Genomic DNA, 16,302 nt, shown 5'->3' with positions numbered 1-16,302 from the left:
CTCAGGGACAGCAGTGAATCTGCTGAATATCTCTCTCTCTCTTTCCACTGGCTTACGACTGCTTTAGAGTTGTTTCTTCTGGCCCTTTGTGAGAGGAGGGGTGTGGCAGTTTGAAGGGTGGAAACAGAGTTAGATGGTGGATTTGTTCTTTGGCTGAGCTTGAAGCTACGATCATGGTGAAGGGGATCGTGTGCATGCGTGCGTGCGGTGTTGTGTGTGCAAGGAGAGAAAGAGAGAGAGGGACGAGACACTGTGTGGGTGGGGAGACTCTGAATCTGTGAGTGAGCTCCGCCTATACAGTATATTGACTATATGTATAGGGTACTCAGTGGGCGGGCGCCCGTGACTCGGGCGGCCGGGCAAGGCACATACGCCTATACCCCAACAACCTCCCACTTAAAGGCGAATGTGCCTTTAAGCAAGGAACCTAGTCTAATGACTATGTACACACACACACACACGATGAGTGAGATCCACACTCATCCAATGCCCACTGGCTGCTCTGTATGATCTGCATACAGCCGTATCGGCTCTAGTGATAGGCGAGCGTGCATATCCATGCTAAAGTCTGCATGCAAATCCCGCAGGTCCTCCATAATGGCCTGCATGCCTCCATAATGCATCATGCTAGTGTCAGCCATCGTACGACTGACAATCCCTGCTACAAATGCTCCCACTGCAGCTGCTAAGTCGGGTCTTGACACTAGTAGGTCGTAGAAGAGACACCCGAACGCTGAAGAAATCTGCGCAATCCTGGCTGTCCTCGCCACCTCTGCGCTGTATGCATGCACTGCATCATCAGGACTACACTCCCTGTGTCCTGGCTCCTCCTCATCAGCATGATCTAGCATGAGCATATCATCAAACTCCATACCTGTCATCTCTGAATGTGCGTCTAGGGAGCAGACCCGCTCTACCTCTGTGTGCACCAAGTCCGATGACACTTGCTGTGTCTCACTGGAGCAAGCGTGCTCCATCTCTGTCTCTACACAGTCCACTGCCACGTCCTGCACAGCTAAATGCTCTGTCTCTGGAGCATCCTGGAGTCCGTCTGCAAATAAGACACGTCTCGTCTCTCGCACACCACATGGCAGTACCACAATCGAGATCGAACCGTCTCGAACCTCAGATACGTACAATGGAGAGATCAAGCCAGACGTAGGCTTATCTCCTCTCACAATCACAAGTGATCCGCAACGCATCTGGAATGACTGCTCTCTAAGCAATACTCGACAACCACTGTCCTGTAGCTGTCTCACCGAGATCAAACTCTGCGTCATCTCAGGAAGAAAACGCACATGATGTAGCGTATACAATGCACCACTAGACAATGACAAACATACATCTCCTGCACCTGCAATCTCGTAGATTGCACCATGTAGATGCACAGAACCAAGACTCCCACTAGAAAACGTGCTAAACCACTCACGATGCGACGTGACGTGAAATATAGCATCTGCATCTAGCAACCACTGTGGAGTAACTGAGCATCTGGTAAAGTACGCAAGAGGGACACTCGAGGCAAACGTGACATCACCGTCATTGGCATAGTCAACCACTGCAACTGTTTCTCTGACCTGTGTCAAAGCCGTCTCTGCATCACACATACATCTCCGTTGCTGTCTCATACGTCTAAAACAGCGACGCCTGATGTGCCCTGTGTGATCACAATGCCAACATCTCATGTGTCGACAACCACGAGACTGCCGTCTCTCAGAAGTCGTCTCTGACGTGTCACACATAATGTCTGCCATAAGTGACAATAGCTAGGCACCACTTTGCCTTCACAAGTTGGGCTTACCCCAACAACCGCCCCCTTAAGCCAAACTTGGGACTTTCCCGTCCCCACCAACATGTTTCGCCTCCTGGGCTCAGAGGTTGAACGCCTCAACATGGCCCCCACGGACTCAGAGGTTGGATTTTTCAACCTGGCTCTGATACCAGATGTTGGATCCAAGGGGGCACCACCAAACTAGCACGTCCTGGGAGGTCACCCATCCCAGTGCTGTTTCCGCACATACGCGCTTAACTGCGACGTTCCACAGATTGGTCTAGCCATCCAGACCCCAAAACCTTAAGGTGTTAGAGACCTCCAATTTGGCCAATTTATGCAACTTCATAGCTATGAGCTTTGACAGTGGTTGATGTCTGTTCTTCCACTTGATCTACAGGGTTTATGTACTTTCTTGGCAGTTGAGATTTGCATCAGTGTGACGATTGCAGAGCACAGTGTGGTTACACTACTGCGGGAGATTTTTGGCGTTGATGCGCTTGAGCAGTGTGAGTGCTGGTGAGCTCTTTTGAGAGTGTTTTTCTCCCCGCAGGGAGCTTCTCTTTCGGTCTCGATTCTGTGCATTTCTTTGAGAGCATTGGTTTATGCTCGTTGTTACCAAGTGAAGGGGATCGTGTGCATGCGTGCGTGCGGTGTTGTGTGTGCAAGGAGAGAAAGAGAGAGAGGGACGAGACACTGTGTGGGTGGGGAGACTCTGAATCTGTGAGTGAGCTCCCCCTATATAGTATACTGACTATATATATAGGGTACTCAGTGGGCGGGCGCCCGTGACTCGGGCGGCCGGGCAAGGCACATACGCCTATACCCCAACACATGGAACATCCAGATGCGTGCTCAAGGCTTCCCTGTTGCATTGTCGTGGTTGATTAGAGGAGACAACAGTGTGTTGCTTTTGTGGGACAAAGATCTGTATGTGTATCCTCTATGCTAAGAGGTCTTGAGGGTTGCCAGATTGGACATGCAGGTTTATTTTTCCTTGACTGGCTTTGTTGTACTGAGTTAAGCTTTTCCATTGAAATTGAATAAAGAAATACCGAAAGGGGCGCCAAGCTTTGGGGCCAACAGGTGTCGTTCTCCTTTTTGTTTTGGGAGCATTCTAGCTCTTGTTTATTTGTTAATTGTCTGGACTACAATTGGATAGGTGACTGCTTGTCTACCGCACTTTGGTTTCTACCAGAGGCCGGTTTCATAGAGCTTATACTGGATTTCAAGGAGAGGAAGCTTAGGAATCAGTTGATCCTTGAAGATCAAGTGGAAAGACAAGGCGGTGGAGGACTCAACTTGGGAGATAGTTGCTAGGTTAGAGCGGAGATTCTCTGATCTTGATTCCTAGAGAGGAAAGGTCTTAGTTATGTACCTAACACTAATCCTTAGCATTAGGGCCTAATCTGGTTAGGGTTGGGGTGCCTTGAGATTAGAGGAAGGCCACAAGCAGGTTACGGGTGGCTAAGGTTCATTATTATTGATAATCCATTGTTACTGGCCATTTATACCTTGATTGTTATTTATAGTGGTAGTGGTCATTATATAAGTGACCTATGGGTTATTGTGATTCATTCAATCATAGAGTTGACTGATAGTCTTTGCTGGGACCAAACTCTTGCCATGGACATGGCGGTTCACAGGCCTTGCCAAGGGTCCCGCAAGACAGGCTGTGGTGGTATGGGACACCAGGGGTGACTAGCTTGGCCTGTGGTGGGGAGTGGAACCCTAGCCTCTGGCTTGGGGAAGATTCTAGATGGAATCTATCGTTGGGAGGTGAGTTTCCCTGCACCCTTATATATGTACTAACCTTGTGTATCAGGTGGTCCTATGGGGGCTTTACATAAAGTCTGCATCGTAAAGAAGTTTTCAGAAGTAATAAAGCAAATACTCCTGCATGCGGGAGGGGGCCCTTAAGTCGGTAGTTGGGCCCCCCCTTGGTGTCGAGTTTCCTTCTTCTATGTCTACAGTTTTATCTCCTTGTTTAAGAATTAATGTGGATTGCTTAAACTCACTTAAACATAAAGGTATAAAGAAGGCCTTGCTGTGTTACACGATCATACCAGCTGCATGCTACAGCGAGTGAGGGTGGCACACTGTGTGAGCAGAGCAACGGCACTTCAACGTGACTCAGAGGGCCGGCCAGCTGCGCTTGGATGCAGTGCACCTTGGAGAACTTGCCAGTGCTTGCAGCACGTATGGGGCAAAGAGAGAGAGAAAGATATATTAATGTCTACAAAAGACCTGAAGGTATATATATATATTTTTTCCACAAGAGCTATGGAGGAGAATCTGGGTCCTTAAACCATTGCTTCAGGCCCTAATGTGGTTTCTCCAAGTCCTCAACCCATCACAAATGGTCATAATGATATTACTGCAAGTCCTCAACCTATAGCTTCAATGTCAAATGATCTTTCTTCAAATCCCCAACCCATATCTTTCGCAAATTGCCAGAGAATCTTTTACTCCAATTGGATAATTGTGCAGCAGAGAATAAGAACCATTATTTGTTTGCTTACTTGTCTTTGCTAGTAGCCAGTGGGGTTTTCAAAATGGTGCATATAGAGGGCATACGAGAGAGAGAGAGAGAGAGAGAGAGAGTTGGGAAATATGTTTTTATCAGGTGGAAGGGTTGGCAAAACAGCTGCGTAATGTGGGTATCGACACTGTGTGTCCTCGTGTGCAGAAATCTGATCCAAGGTGTGCACTTTGTAAGGCATGTTGTTGCTTTAAATGACTATGCTTAATTATCATGCACTATTTTATTTATTACTTGTTTTGGTAGGAAAATGGTGGAACTAGCAGAGAGGGAAGGCAGGGTACTCTTGACTCAGGACGTCAAACTTTTATGTCGCCGTCTTATTCCACGGAATCTTGCATATCGTGTAAAGAGCCTTGGTAAACAAGAGCAGCTTGCTGAGGTTGGTTTCTATAGTGGTAGTGATTTGAGGAATTGTTTATGAAAATTTACTAACTTTCAAGCCCATCTGCTGTAGAGCAGGTAGTGAAAACATTCAACCTGGAAATATTAGAAGATAATCTACTATCAAGGTGCACCAAATGCAATGGCAACTTTATCCCTGAACCACTCACTCCTGAGGAGGCTGTGGCTGCAGTGCCAGAAGGCCAGACTGTTCCAGAATATGCTATAACAGAACGCCTTTTGTTTTGGCAATGTTCTGAATGCATGCACATGTATTGGCAGGTAAAACGTTGTGCTCTTGTGCAGGTTTGGTCTCCCCAGATTTTATCCTTTACTGCAGATAATTACTTGTTTTTGAGGGTGGGTTTGATAAGGAATTACACCTGTTTGGAGGATGTGCTTATGCTGTAGAGTTACATGTGCAGGGAAATCAATTCCATCGTGCACTGGAAACTTTTCAAGCCTTTGCCCGTAAGGTGCAGACATCCCAATAGTGTAGTGAAAGGTTTGAAGCCTTTTCCCTGGAAGGTGCCAATCCATAGTCTTTTCATGTTCTTCCCAAATTAATTTTGGAGAAGGAGAGGACTGTACACTGGAGTCTGTTCAGGTGTTGTGGTTGCATTAGTCCTGCGAACGGAAACATGTAAATTATTATAGGCACTTCTATTGGAGGACTGTACACTGCAGTGGTGGATGTATGATGCCTTTTTCCTTGTTTTTGATGAACATGTACCGAGGGGACGTTCAGAGATGTCATTTTGGTAAACTTTCATTACCCTTTGATTAAACCTTTTGGTTTAAGCTAGAGCTTACATAAGAACTAACAACCCTCTTACACTTAGTTTTATTGTTCTAGTTAGCACGTTGCAACGACCATCATAAGGACATTTATTAGATTGTGTACAATTTCGGTGGTGCATGCTACATATGGTAAACAAATGAAGTTCACAAGAGGACTAGATTTTGAGATGATGGAAGAAACTTAAAACTTATGACTCGTAGAAGAAGTGCAGCATGTATATCTCAATTTATGTGCCTAAAATCTTCTCCCACTTTTGGCACACGCTTGCTTACATCTGGTTACTCTCAGGCAATTGTAGAAGGGCCTTGATGTTTTTCTATCCTATGTGTTGACATGGCTAGGCAATTCAGCCCGTGTGCAATATTAAAAAATGTTTTTTTAAATCGTAACATTGTAATTTTAAAGTGTGTTGATGGTTGCTGGTCCCCATACAAAAGCAGCAAAAGCAGCAAATAAAAGAGCCCATTACACGTCACAACAGTTGGCCTCGTTGTTGGGGACTTTAGAGCCCCCATATTCTTACCGTATTTTTTTTGATCACTAATCGTTTGAGGGCCCCTCCAAAAGCATGTCGCATATTCTTACTTTGAAGGCCCCTCCCAGGCCCCCTCCCCGTACTCATAACCTCTTTTTTTCATCACTCTCTCTCATCTTCATAGTATGATATAGATGCTAGTGGGGGCCCTCGTGGTTAGTGACTTCGAGGGCCCCTCTCTCCATAATCTTAACCTATTTTTTTGATCACTAACCCCGAGGGCCTTCGCAAGAGCACGACACATATTCTTGGAGGCGACTCCTAGGGCTCGTCCCGACATGACTTTGAGGCTCCCTCCCCATACTCAACTTATTTTTGTCATCACTAACCCTCTCATCTTCATGGTATATGACATAGATGTCAGTGAGGACCTAAAAAGGGGGAATATAGCACTCATCCAACAAAACTCCGATAGGGATGTAGACCCAATCATAATCATGGCAATATCTATAATGACATCTATCTTATTGACTACACTGCCATGTACATGCTTATGCCTTGCATCCCATATTGCTCAATTTTAGTTCATGGTATAGAGCTCTCATGCACTCCAACATTTTGGATGAACGAGAAGAGATGCTAGAGTTGTTTATGCCACCTAACCTTCCCTCCACCCCTGCAAATTTTGGAACTCTAATAGGTTTGCATGGTTCTAGACCTAGGGGTGGCTAGAAGCATATGACACATAAATATTGATGTTTACATGAAAGTACTGTTTATTATCCTTGTGGTATACTTAAGCTCCACCAAAAAATAGATAAAACATTTAGAGAAAATATTAGTATCCATATTATATATGACTTCTCTATTGAACATAACGAGTATCCCATTATAATAATCACATGATAAAGCTGGTATAGACATGTTCAATAATAGCACCAAGCCTCCACCACCCCCCACATCAACAGAGGATAGGGAGGGAGAGAATGTGTATCATTATACATATCCACTTAATAAACCTCACTCCTAAACTACTTCCTTCTCATGATCTTGTCCCTAAAAATACTAATAACAAGCCCACTTATGTAGCATCTTCTTCTCTTCATTTTGATTTTACTATTGACACTCGCCCTCAAGGAGTTACAAAGCACCAAGGCCTACTGTGCGAGCGGCTTCATAGAGGTAACACCATTGCCTGTTCCTTTACCAAAAGAATATGTTAACACTTTTTTTTTGGGAGAAACTACTATATGTCACAAACTATGAAGAATTAATCATAATTGATTATCCAATATTGTGGCCAAATCTCCTTTTCAAAGTATTGATGTAGGTTGTACCATTAAACCCCACGACAAGATTGTTTCCTGAAGCAAACAATACAATCAAACAATACAATCCTCCACAAATTTTCATATATACCATATCTAATCAGGGCACCAATGGTAAAATGGGAGGAACTTGTGCCCATGGTAGGGGAAGGGACATTATGAGAGAATGTGGTAGTAAGTAATACGCTTACAAATCCACAATTACAAGATTTGTTGGAAATCAGGATGGTCACATACACGATAGCTTACAACTATAGAAGATGGTCACATACATAATAGCTTACAAGATTTGTTGAAAATCAGGATAGTCACATACATAATAGCTTACAACTACATAAGATGGAAGAAGAAAAAAATCTAGTGTACACATGGGGATCTTACTTGAAGATAGAGACAAAGGATGCAAATCCCAAGATTGAAGAATTTGGTGTATCCAGTTCGAGTGGAGAAAGGAATTTCTTACCATATATGAATATGTGCAAATCTACATATGGGTATTACCAACACAAAGGGTGGATTCTTTATTTATGTCGATCAAAAGGAGGTTCACAGTAATTTCTCATTGTTTGATCCAGCACACTTTGACAACATCCAGAGTCAAAGGCAAGATTTTCTCTAGTGGATACGAGCTTGGCGCAGAATATCCGATTATCTAGTGTGATTGTTGGCGGCGCATCATGCAGATTCGTGAAGGTGATCATCACACTTCTGGACTAGAAAAAAGAGGCCATAGAGAACTACGACAAGAAAATATTATGCTTTAACATGAATAGGAGTCCTTATTAGCATGGTCACTTACGTTTGAAGACATGATAGCCACATCTTTCTTGACACACTATCCTTATTTAAGGAGAACATGCACAAGCTACAATCAAGAAGAAATCATTATCAATTCAATCTTGGTGATAGGGTTTTTAGGCTATGAAAAAGTTTCAAGAATGGAACTTACATTAGGTAGAGAGTGGATGTTAAAATTAAATTCCTCCTAATGTTAACTTGATGCTTTTCCTGTATTCTAAGCATAGATTAACCTATGTGGATGCTAAATGAACCATTAAAAGCCTTACAAAAGGATTGATGGGCCTATGAGAAAAAAGATGATTACAAGTATCCATAGAATGTCATTGTCATGGAAAAGTGAAACAAAAATTGAAAACCTAGTAACTGAAGCTTAGTGCTAGGTAAATGCACAGAACAAACTGGGGAGCATGCTATAAGGTATGTAAGAATGATCATAATGCACTCTATCTCGAATCTATGGAGGAGAGGGGCGCATGAGGGGAGTAAAATCACCGCAAATCTCCATCAAACCAACTCTTTTTTGTGGACGTCTTGAACTAGAGAGTGTGGACAATGGATTATACGCAAATTTAGAGAAAAAACAACGATTTAGAGCGGCCAAGGGATTGCTCCCCAATAGTAGTGCCAAAAATGTTACGGCCCCCGTTTTCGATCACTTCTAGAAGCACTTTCACAAAATCTTATCTGACAAGCTACAACAATCGCGGGGAACTTTTCAATGGCCGAGCTCGAGCACACCACTTTAGGAGCTCACCTTTATGGGTAGAAGTTTCCGTTCGCGGTCTCCTGTCAAAGCGTTGTCACACCGTCACATTGGACAATGAATTCTTGTCCCTCGACTCACCTTAAATCACTCGTACATACTCACACTAGCATGCATTAGAGAAGGTAATTAGCAAGAGCAAGACTCTATTATTGCACAATGTGAGAGTATGTTGCATTATGAGAGAAAGTGACATATACAAGGCCATAAGTATTCACACACAAATTGTGGCCGATCGGGTGCTCAAGTTCTTGAGAATCATGGATTAAGCTATCCTAATGACAAGACATCTACCTAATCAGAAACACTAATCTTACACTAATGACTATACTAATCTAAGATAGATAGAAATGAAGAAAACTCATCATAAGTGTGCTAATTAAGATGCCCTCACGTACAATTAGAAACCAAGATGAATTAGCTTGGATACATAAAGAGACTTGAGATAAGTGTAAATGATATGTTCATTGCTTGAAAATGGTCCCCTTTTATATGAGGAGGTACACCCTTGGGATTGTACATCAATGTGAGAAAATTCAGCTTTGCTCATGTGGCTTCTTACTTGACAATATCTTCTTTGGCTTACTCAACTCACTCCCTACCTCTTCCTTGTGCTCAATGGTAGCACATTTTCCAACATTCCCCCTTAGTGCAAAATTTTTAAGGCTACTTCTAGGTGGTTGGATGTGAGGTTTATAAATACTTCATCCCTCCTTAATGTAGGTGGTAGGTGGATTGTCATTTGGACGTGGACATGGAACATCTCCCCCCTGGGTGCTTGATTAGCTACTCTTAGGTGGTCAAGAATGTTTACATTTGCATTACTTTTCCTAGATGATCTCTGGCTACTCTTAGGTGGTAAAGGGTACTTAAAAACATTGCTCATGTGGCTTCTTACTTGACAATATCTTCTTTGGCTTACTCAACTCACTCCCTACCTCTTCCTTGTGCTCAATGGTAGCACATTTTCCAACATTCCCCCTTAGTGCAAAATTTTTAAGGCTACTTCTAGGTGGTTGGATGTGAGGTTTATAAATACTTCATCCCTCCTTAATGTAGGTGGTAGGTGGATTGTCATTTGGATGTGGACATGGAACATCTCCCCCCTGGGTGCTTGATTAGCTACTCTTAGGTGGTCAAGAATGTTTACATTTGCATTACTTTTCCTAGATGATCTCTGGCTACTCTTAGGTGGTAAAGGGTACTTAAAAACACATAGTTTGTCTGCTCATTTGATGGCTTACAACATATAAATTGATTAGGTAAGTAAATTGATTAGGTAAGGGGTAGTTGTTGGTAGCTCCTTTGTTTCTTAGTACTGTTGCTTTGGCTCATGGTCTTTTGCTCTTCGCTTTGGCTCATGGTCTTTGCTCTTCACTTTGACTCTCGCACTTTATTTCTTATCCTTGATTTGGTGTTGTGTTTTTCGTTGTGCCTTTGGTGTAGACTTCATATTTGTTGCCACTTATGCTTTGCTTGTGCACACCTACGCTTGCATACTCATTTGGTTATATCATTAAAAAAAAATTATACTTTATTTTTCACACACATACATTAGTGTGTGCTCATTTGGTCGCTTAGTTTTTTTTTCCAACTTTGTTGATGTAAAACCTCATAATTTTATGATGTATTGTTGATCTCGAAGTTGGTGAAGATCCGGATACGTAAGGGCATGGTGGTGATTTTTGATAAACCCATGTGAATAGACCAATTATGATTGAAAAAAACCTTTGGTGTGGACATATCCTTAAGAGATGGCTAAAATTTTAAAACCTTTATCTATGATTTTCAACCACAAAAAAGAACCAAGATAATTCTTTGGCAGCATGGCAGGCGATGGCGAGACCTGCTCTCTCCCCCTCTGATGATGATGGTGGATTTTTTCTCTGCTACTACGGACGATGCTGACAACTGCTCATTTCTACTCTTATGTACTGCTCTACTACTTGCTGCTATTGTAATTGGAGCTGCATTGCGTGCTTGAGCCAGTTAAAGATCTTCTCTTCTCTTTGATGTATTGGTCGTGTGAGTTGTGCAAACTCTTTGCTGTGCACGCCGCTTTGACAGCCTACCTGCAGGTACTGATATCACCGATTGTTTGCTGCTCTCTCTTGCGCTACTGTGTTGGCTTTATGCGAAGGAGATGCTGGTACTGCAATTGTTGATGCTTGCCTGTGAGAGAGAGTCTGCCTCAATTGATCAATACTGTATTCGTTGATATTGCAAGGTTTTTATAATCTAAAAACAGGCCTCAAGCCTTAAAACACCAACTCGGGTGGCTTCACTTGTTGCAAAGTATGTTTCGGGTGCAATTCAATGCCCGAACTATATGCTGGTTGTAGTCCGGAACGAAACTTCCTCTTTCTTTCTTCCAGTCTTCAAGCTAAACCTTGCACTCAAGTGGGTCTTTATATGATAGCCTCTATGATTGGTATGAGTTGTGCATCCACAGCCTTCTGCTCTTCCTTTTTCTTTGTGGACACATCTTTATCCTACTCACCTTCTCTCTGCTTCAACTAAAGTACTTGTGCCTTTATTTACAAGCTGTGTGCTGCTTATAGTTTGCCCAACTCTCTCACTAATGCTCCATTAGAGATAAATAAAATGAGCAAATCCTAAGTTGTGCCTTAAGGAGAATTTCTAATCTAAATATGTGAGACCCTAATTGAATGAGAAGAACCCCTAATGTTGCATGGAGTCTCCTAATGACCTCCTAATCACTTCCTAATGATGCATGAAAAATTGATAGAGATGTTAATTTTTCTAAACCTAATCTTTTGCTAATGAGCCAAACCTAAACTAGGAGAGCTAGACCTAAGCTCTGATACCATGTTGAGAATCATGGATCAAGCTCTAAATGACAAGACATCTACCTAATTAGAAACACTAATCTTACACTCATAAATGCACTAATCTAGGGTGGATAGAAATAAAAAAAACTCATCATGAGTGTGTGCTAATTAAGATGCACTCAAATATAATTAGACACCAAGATGAATTAGCTTGGATACATAAAGAGACATGAGATAAGTGCAAGTGATATATTCATTACTTTAAAATGGTCCCCCTTTTATATGAGGAGGTACACCCTTGGGTTTGTACATCAATGTGGGATAATTTAGCTTTTCTCATGTGGCTTCTTTGCTGGGAAAATATCTTCTTTGGCTTACTCTCAACTCTCCCTACCTTTTCCTTCTACTCAATGGCACCACATTTCTCAACACAAGTCTCATAAGTGATTATTACTTATAAATGCTTAATATCACATTACATGCTTAATCTCACAATACATAAGTACTTCACAAGGAATCCATTCTAGCTTGCCACACGCTCTTGAAGTGGGATCATCTCAATAGTATCACAAGTAATAAGTGGATCTTTACAATAGTGGTTGTACCCAAGAAAAATGGAAAACTAAGTGTTTATGTAAATTTTAGGAAGAATACCATATTAGATAGTTTGGAAAATTTCTCATTCCCATTTGAAAAATGGGATCATGGTGAACTTGTTCAAAAGTTTGTCAAAACCCCCTCATGTGACATATCATTAGAAAGATCTTGAGGAGTAGAATCTAAATCTATGATCTCCGACAAATTTGGAGTTGGTATGTTTAAAATCTATACAAAACTATATGGAGTAATTGATTCCCAAATATGAGATTTTTTCCAAATGATCTAATATTGACTCGAAGCTTAATGCTCAAACTACCAAGGATCTTTTTCCCTTACTATTCATAGATACGATGTTAATTGAAGTGGAGGATCATGAGTTATATTGTCTTATACACTGATATAGTGGGTATTATCAACTCTCCATAGCAAACAAGAACATAGAGAAAATGACATTTATCATTGAGTGGGAATCATGCATGTAAAATGTCATGCCTTTTGGATTATGCAGATTCTCTAGAAACATTTGAAAGGTTTATGATGGTCGAGACATTTTTAGACTTTTTTCATATATTCATTACAATCTTCTTGGATAATTTTGTTGCTTACTCTATACTAATAAAGTAGCTTATGAATATTTTTCAAAGGTGTTAGGAGATAAGAATTGCCCTAAACCCTTTCAAATGTGTGTTTTGGTATCTAGAAAGGGGAGTCACAAATACATATCATTTCCAAAGAAGTAATCTCAAAATAGATGCAAGCACCACAAGCTAAACACAAGTGACATCTTTTATCAGGTATGTAAGTTTTTATTTAAGATTCATAAATAAAAATTTCAAGATTGCTACTGCTCTATATAAGAGCTAACTAAGCAAGATAACAAAGTTAATCTAGGGATTAGAAGAAGAAGAAGCCTTACAAATCCTAAAGACTCAAGTAATAAATACAATAATACATTGAAAGCCAAGATGGGATGTCATCTTCCATGTTCACGTTGATGTCTTGGAACTTGTTATGACCCATGTTATTTGAATGATAATCATGGTCATTTAATATTTGATTTATATATTTTTTATGATGCCTATTTCTCATGAACACGTTAGGATTAATTGATGTGATGTCAATTGATTGTTACTACTGACGTGGTTTATGTTTATGAGTTTAGGTGATGAGGTGTGCAAGGGTACCGATTTAGGTGTTGCACAGTGCGAGGGTACCGATTTAGGTGTCACACAGATGGTGGATTGAATCATGGTGTGTGGACAAATCTCATTATTATATTCACAATATTTTGTGGCTGTATTATGGCGATTGATATTATTTTGACATCAGTGTGATGTGTGTGTGTGCACGCGTCAATTTATTGTACAGTGTGCGTACGAGCACTAGTTGATTTATTTTGTAATGTGTATATGTGCACAAGTTAGATTATTGTATTAGAAAAATTGTGCTTGATTGCACGCTATGTGTGCCATTTGTCAATCGTTGCTCGTCGTAGATTGTTTGCACCTCTTGCTGCTCTCTTTTGTATCTTCACATATGTCGAGAACCTGTAAAACTGATCTTTGTGCACATTATATAATCTAAATGATAAGGGTTCCCTATATAAACATGGTATATGTGTCACATATCTAAGTGCACAACTTGGATATAGACTCCACCTTAAGTTCGAGCCTTCCCTACATAGAACTTATGTGTCAATGCTCGACCTAGATTGTGTTTTTGTTCTCCATGTTAGTGCACCGGCCTTAAGGCTCGAACTTGAGTTTGAGCCTTTGCTCTCCATGCTAGTGTACCCCGCCAGCCTTAAGGCTCGAACTTGAGTTGGAGCCTTGGCTCTCGATGCTAGTGTACACCGGCCTTAAGGCTCAAACTTGAGTTGGAGCCTTTGTTCTGCATGCTAGCGTACACCGGTCTTAAGGCTCGAACTTGAGTTGGAGCCTTGGCTCTCAATGCTAGTGTACACCGGCGGCCTTAAGGCTCAAACTTGAGTTGGAGCCTTTGTTCTCCATGCTAGTGTAAACCGGCCTTAAGGCTCGAACTTGAGTTGGAGCCTTGGCTCTCGATGCTAGTGTACACTGGCCTTAAGACTCGAACTTTAGATTGAGCCTTTGTTCTCCATGCTAGTGTACTCTGGCCTCGAACTTGAGTTTGAGCCTTTGCTCTCCATGCTAGTGCACCCCGGCCCCTTAAGGCTCGAACTCCAGTTTGAGCCTTTGCTGTCCATGCTAGTGCATCCCGGTCCCTTAAGGCTCGAACTTCAGATTGAGCCTTTGCTCTCCATGCTAGTGCACCCCGGCCCCTTAAGGCTCGAACTTAAGTTTGAGCCTTTGCTCTCCATGCTAGTGCACCTCGGCCTTAAGGCTCGAACTTCAGATTGAGCCTTGGCTCTCGATGCTAGTGTACATCGGCCTTAAGGCTCGAACTTGAGTTGGAGCCTTTGTTCTCCATGCTAGTGTAGACCGGCCTTAAGGCTCGAACTTCAGATTGAGCCTTGGCTCTCGATGCTAGTGTACACCGGCCTTAAGGCTCGAACTTCAGATTGAGCCTTTGCTCTCCATGCTAGTGTACTCTGGCCTCAAGGCTTGAACTTGAGTTTGAGCCTTTGCTCTCCATGCTAGTGCATCCCGGTCCCTTAAGGCTCGAACTTCAGATTGAGCCTTTGCTCTCCATACTAGTGCACCCCAGCCCCTTAAGGCTCGAACTTCAGATTGAGCCTTTGCTCTCCATGCTAGTGCACCCCAGCCCCTTAAGGCTCGAACTTGAGTTGGAGCCTTTGTTCTCCATGCTAGTGTACACCGGTCTTAAGGCTCGAACTTGAGTTGGAGCCTTGGCTCTCGATGCTAGTGTACACCGGCCTTAAGGCTCGAACTTGAGTTGGAGCCTTTGTTCTCCATGCTAGTGTACACCGACCTTAAGGCTCGAACTTGAGTTGGAGCCTTGGCTCTCGATGCTAGTGTACACTGGCCTTAAGGCTCGAGCTTCAGATTGAGCCTTTGTTCTCTATGCTAGTGTACTCTGGCCTCGAACTTGAGTTTGAGCCTTTGCTCTCCATGCTAGTGCACCCCGGCCCCTTAAGGCTCGACTCCAGTTTGAGCCTTTGCTCTCCATGCTAGTGCATCCCGGTCCCTTAAGGCTCAAACCCATGCTAGTGCACCCCGGTCCCTTAAGGCTCGAACTCCAGTTTGAGCCTTTGCTCTCCATGCTAGTGCATCCCGGTCCCTTAAGGCTCGAACTTCAGATTGAGCCTTTGCTCTCCATGCTAGTGCACCCCATCCCCTTAAGGCTTAAACTTAAGTTTGAGCCTTTGCTCTCCATGCTAGTGCACCTCGGCCTTAAGGCTCGAACTTGAGTTGGAGCGTTTGTTCTCCATGCTAGTGTACACCGGTGGCCTTAAGGCTCGAAATTGAGTTGGAGCCTTGGCTCTCGATGCTAGTGTACACTGGTCTTAAGGCTCGAACTTTAGATTGAGCCTTTGTTCTCCATGCTAGTGTACTCTGGCCTCAAGGCTTGAACTTGAGTTTGAGCCTTTGCTCTCCATGCTAGTGCATCCCGGTCCCTTAAGGCTCAAACTTCAGATTGAGCCTTTGCTCTCCATGCTAGTGCACCCCGGCCCCTTAAGACTTCAACTTAAGTTCAAGCCTCCCATACATGGAACTTCGCCTTGAAAAGATGCAGGGGGGAAGAGAGCTTGAGCTCTTGCAAGCACACACACACACTCACAAAACCCTAATAGAGAACACACAAGGTGAGAGGCTGAAAATCTTCTTCTTCTCTACTCAACACTCAACACACCATATACAAGAATAAGAGTACACAATAATATGGAAGGTACTCAACCAATACATACACGGGTTCTCTATAGTGTGAACCCGACTAAATGAGCTGGCGCTATAACTATGCCAGTCTCTAGAATGGCTGTCACACAGCCTGTCATCCCACTGGCCGCATATCACCCAAGATCTCACCAACCATGCCAGTGGTGTAAGTGTGGGGCCTATCCCCCAGGCGGGTCATCAGTGTCCACCGCCTCACTAGAGCTCGATA

The 16,302-nt window shown here is 42.8% G+C and overlaps 2 protein-coding genes across 8 annotated transcripts in view; one reads left to right on the top strand and one right to left on the bottom strand.

The window, feature by feature from the left end:
• The window catches only part of LOC147604485 (3'-5' exonuclease domain-containing protein), a 60,320-nt gene extending 54,562 nt beyond the window's left edge, over positions 1 to 5,758 (top strand). For 3 of the 7 annotated variants that reach the window (XM_086794505.1, XM_086794504.1, XM_086794502.1), the window contains exons 5-8: positions 4,398 to 4,474; positions 4,560 to 4,695; positions 4,776 to 4,979; positions 5,123 to 5,758. In XM_086794505.1, coding sequence (XP_086650631.1) covers positions 4,398 to 4,474; positions 4,560 to 4,695; positions 4,776 to 4,979; positions 5,123 to 5,191 — 486 coding nt within the window. In that variant the 3' untranslated portion in view covers positions 5,192 to 5,758. Of the gene's footprint in view, positions 1 to 4,397; positions 4,475 to 4,559; positions 4,696 to 4,770; positions 4,980 to 5,122 lie in introns of those variants that run through there. The other 4 variants (XR_015265283.1, XR_015265284.1, XM_086794503.1 and 1 more) reach the window with 4 other exon arrangements.
• LOC147604486 (uncharacterized) lies at positions 480 to 1,754 on the bottom strand. Its single transcript, XM_086794722.1, has one exon. It carries the CDS (start codon positions 1,752 to 1,754, stop codon positions 480 to 482), a length of 1,275 nt encoding a protein of 424 aa, XP_086650848.1.
• Positions 5,759 to 16,302: the final 10,544 nt, after the last annotated feature.

The sequence above is a fragment of the Cibotium barometz genome, chromosome 61 (assembly GCF_041138505.1).
Source record: "Cibotium barometz isolate CiBa-2024 chromosome 61, ASM4113850v1, whole genome shotgun sequence".
Taxonomy (NCBI): Eukaryota; Viridiplantae; Streptophyta; class Polypodiopsida; order Cyatheales; family Cibotiaceae; genus Cibotium; species Cibotium barometz.
Note: the sequence above shows the minus strand (reverse complement) of the source record. Positions and strands in the feature narration are given on the sequence as shown.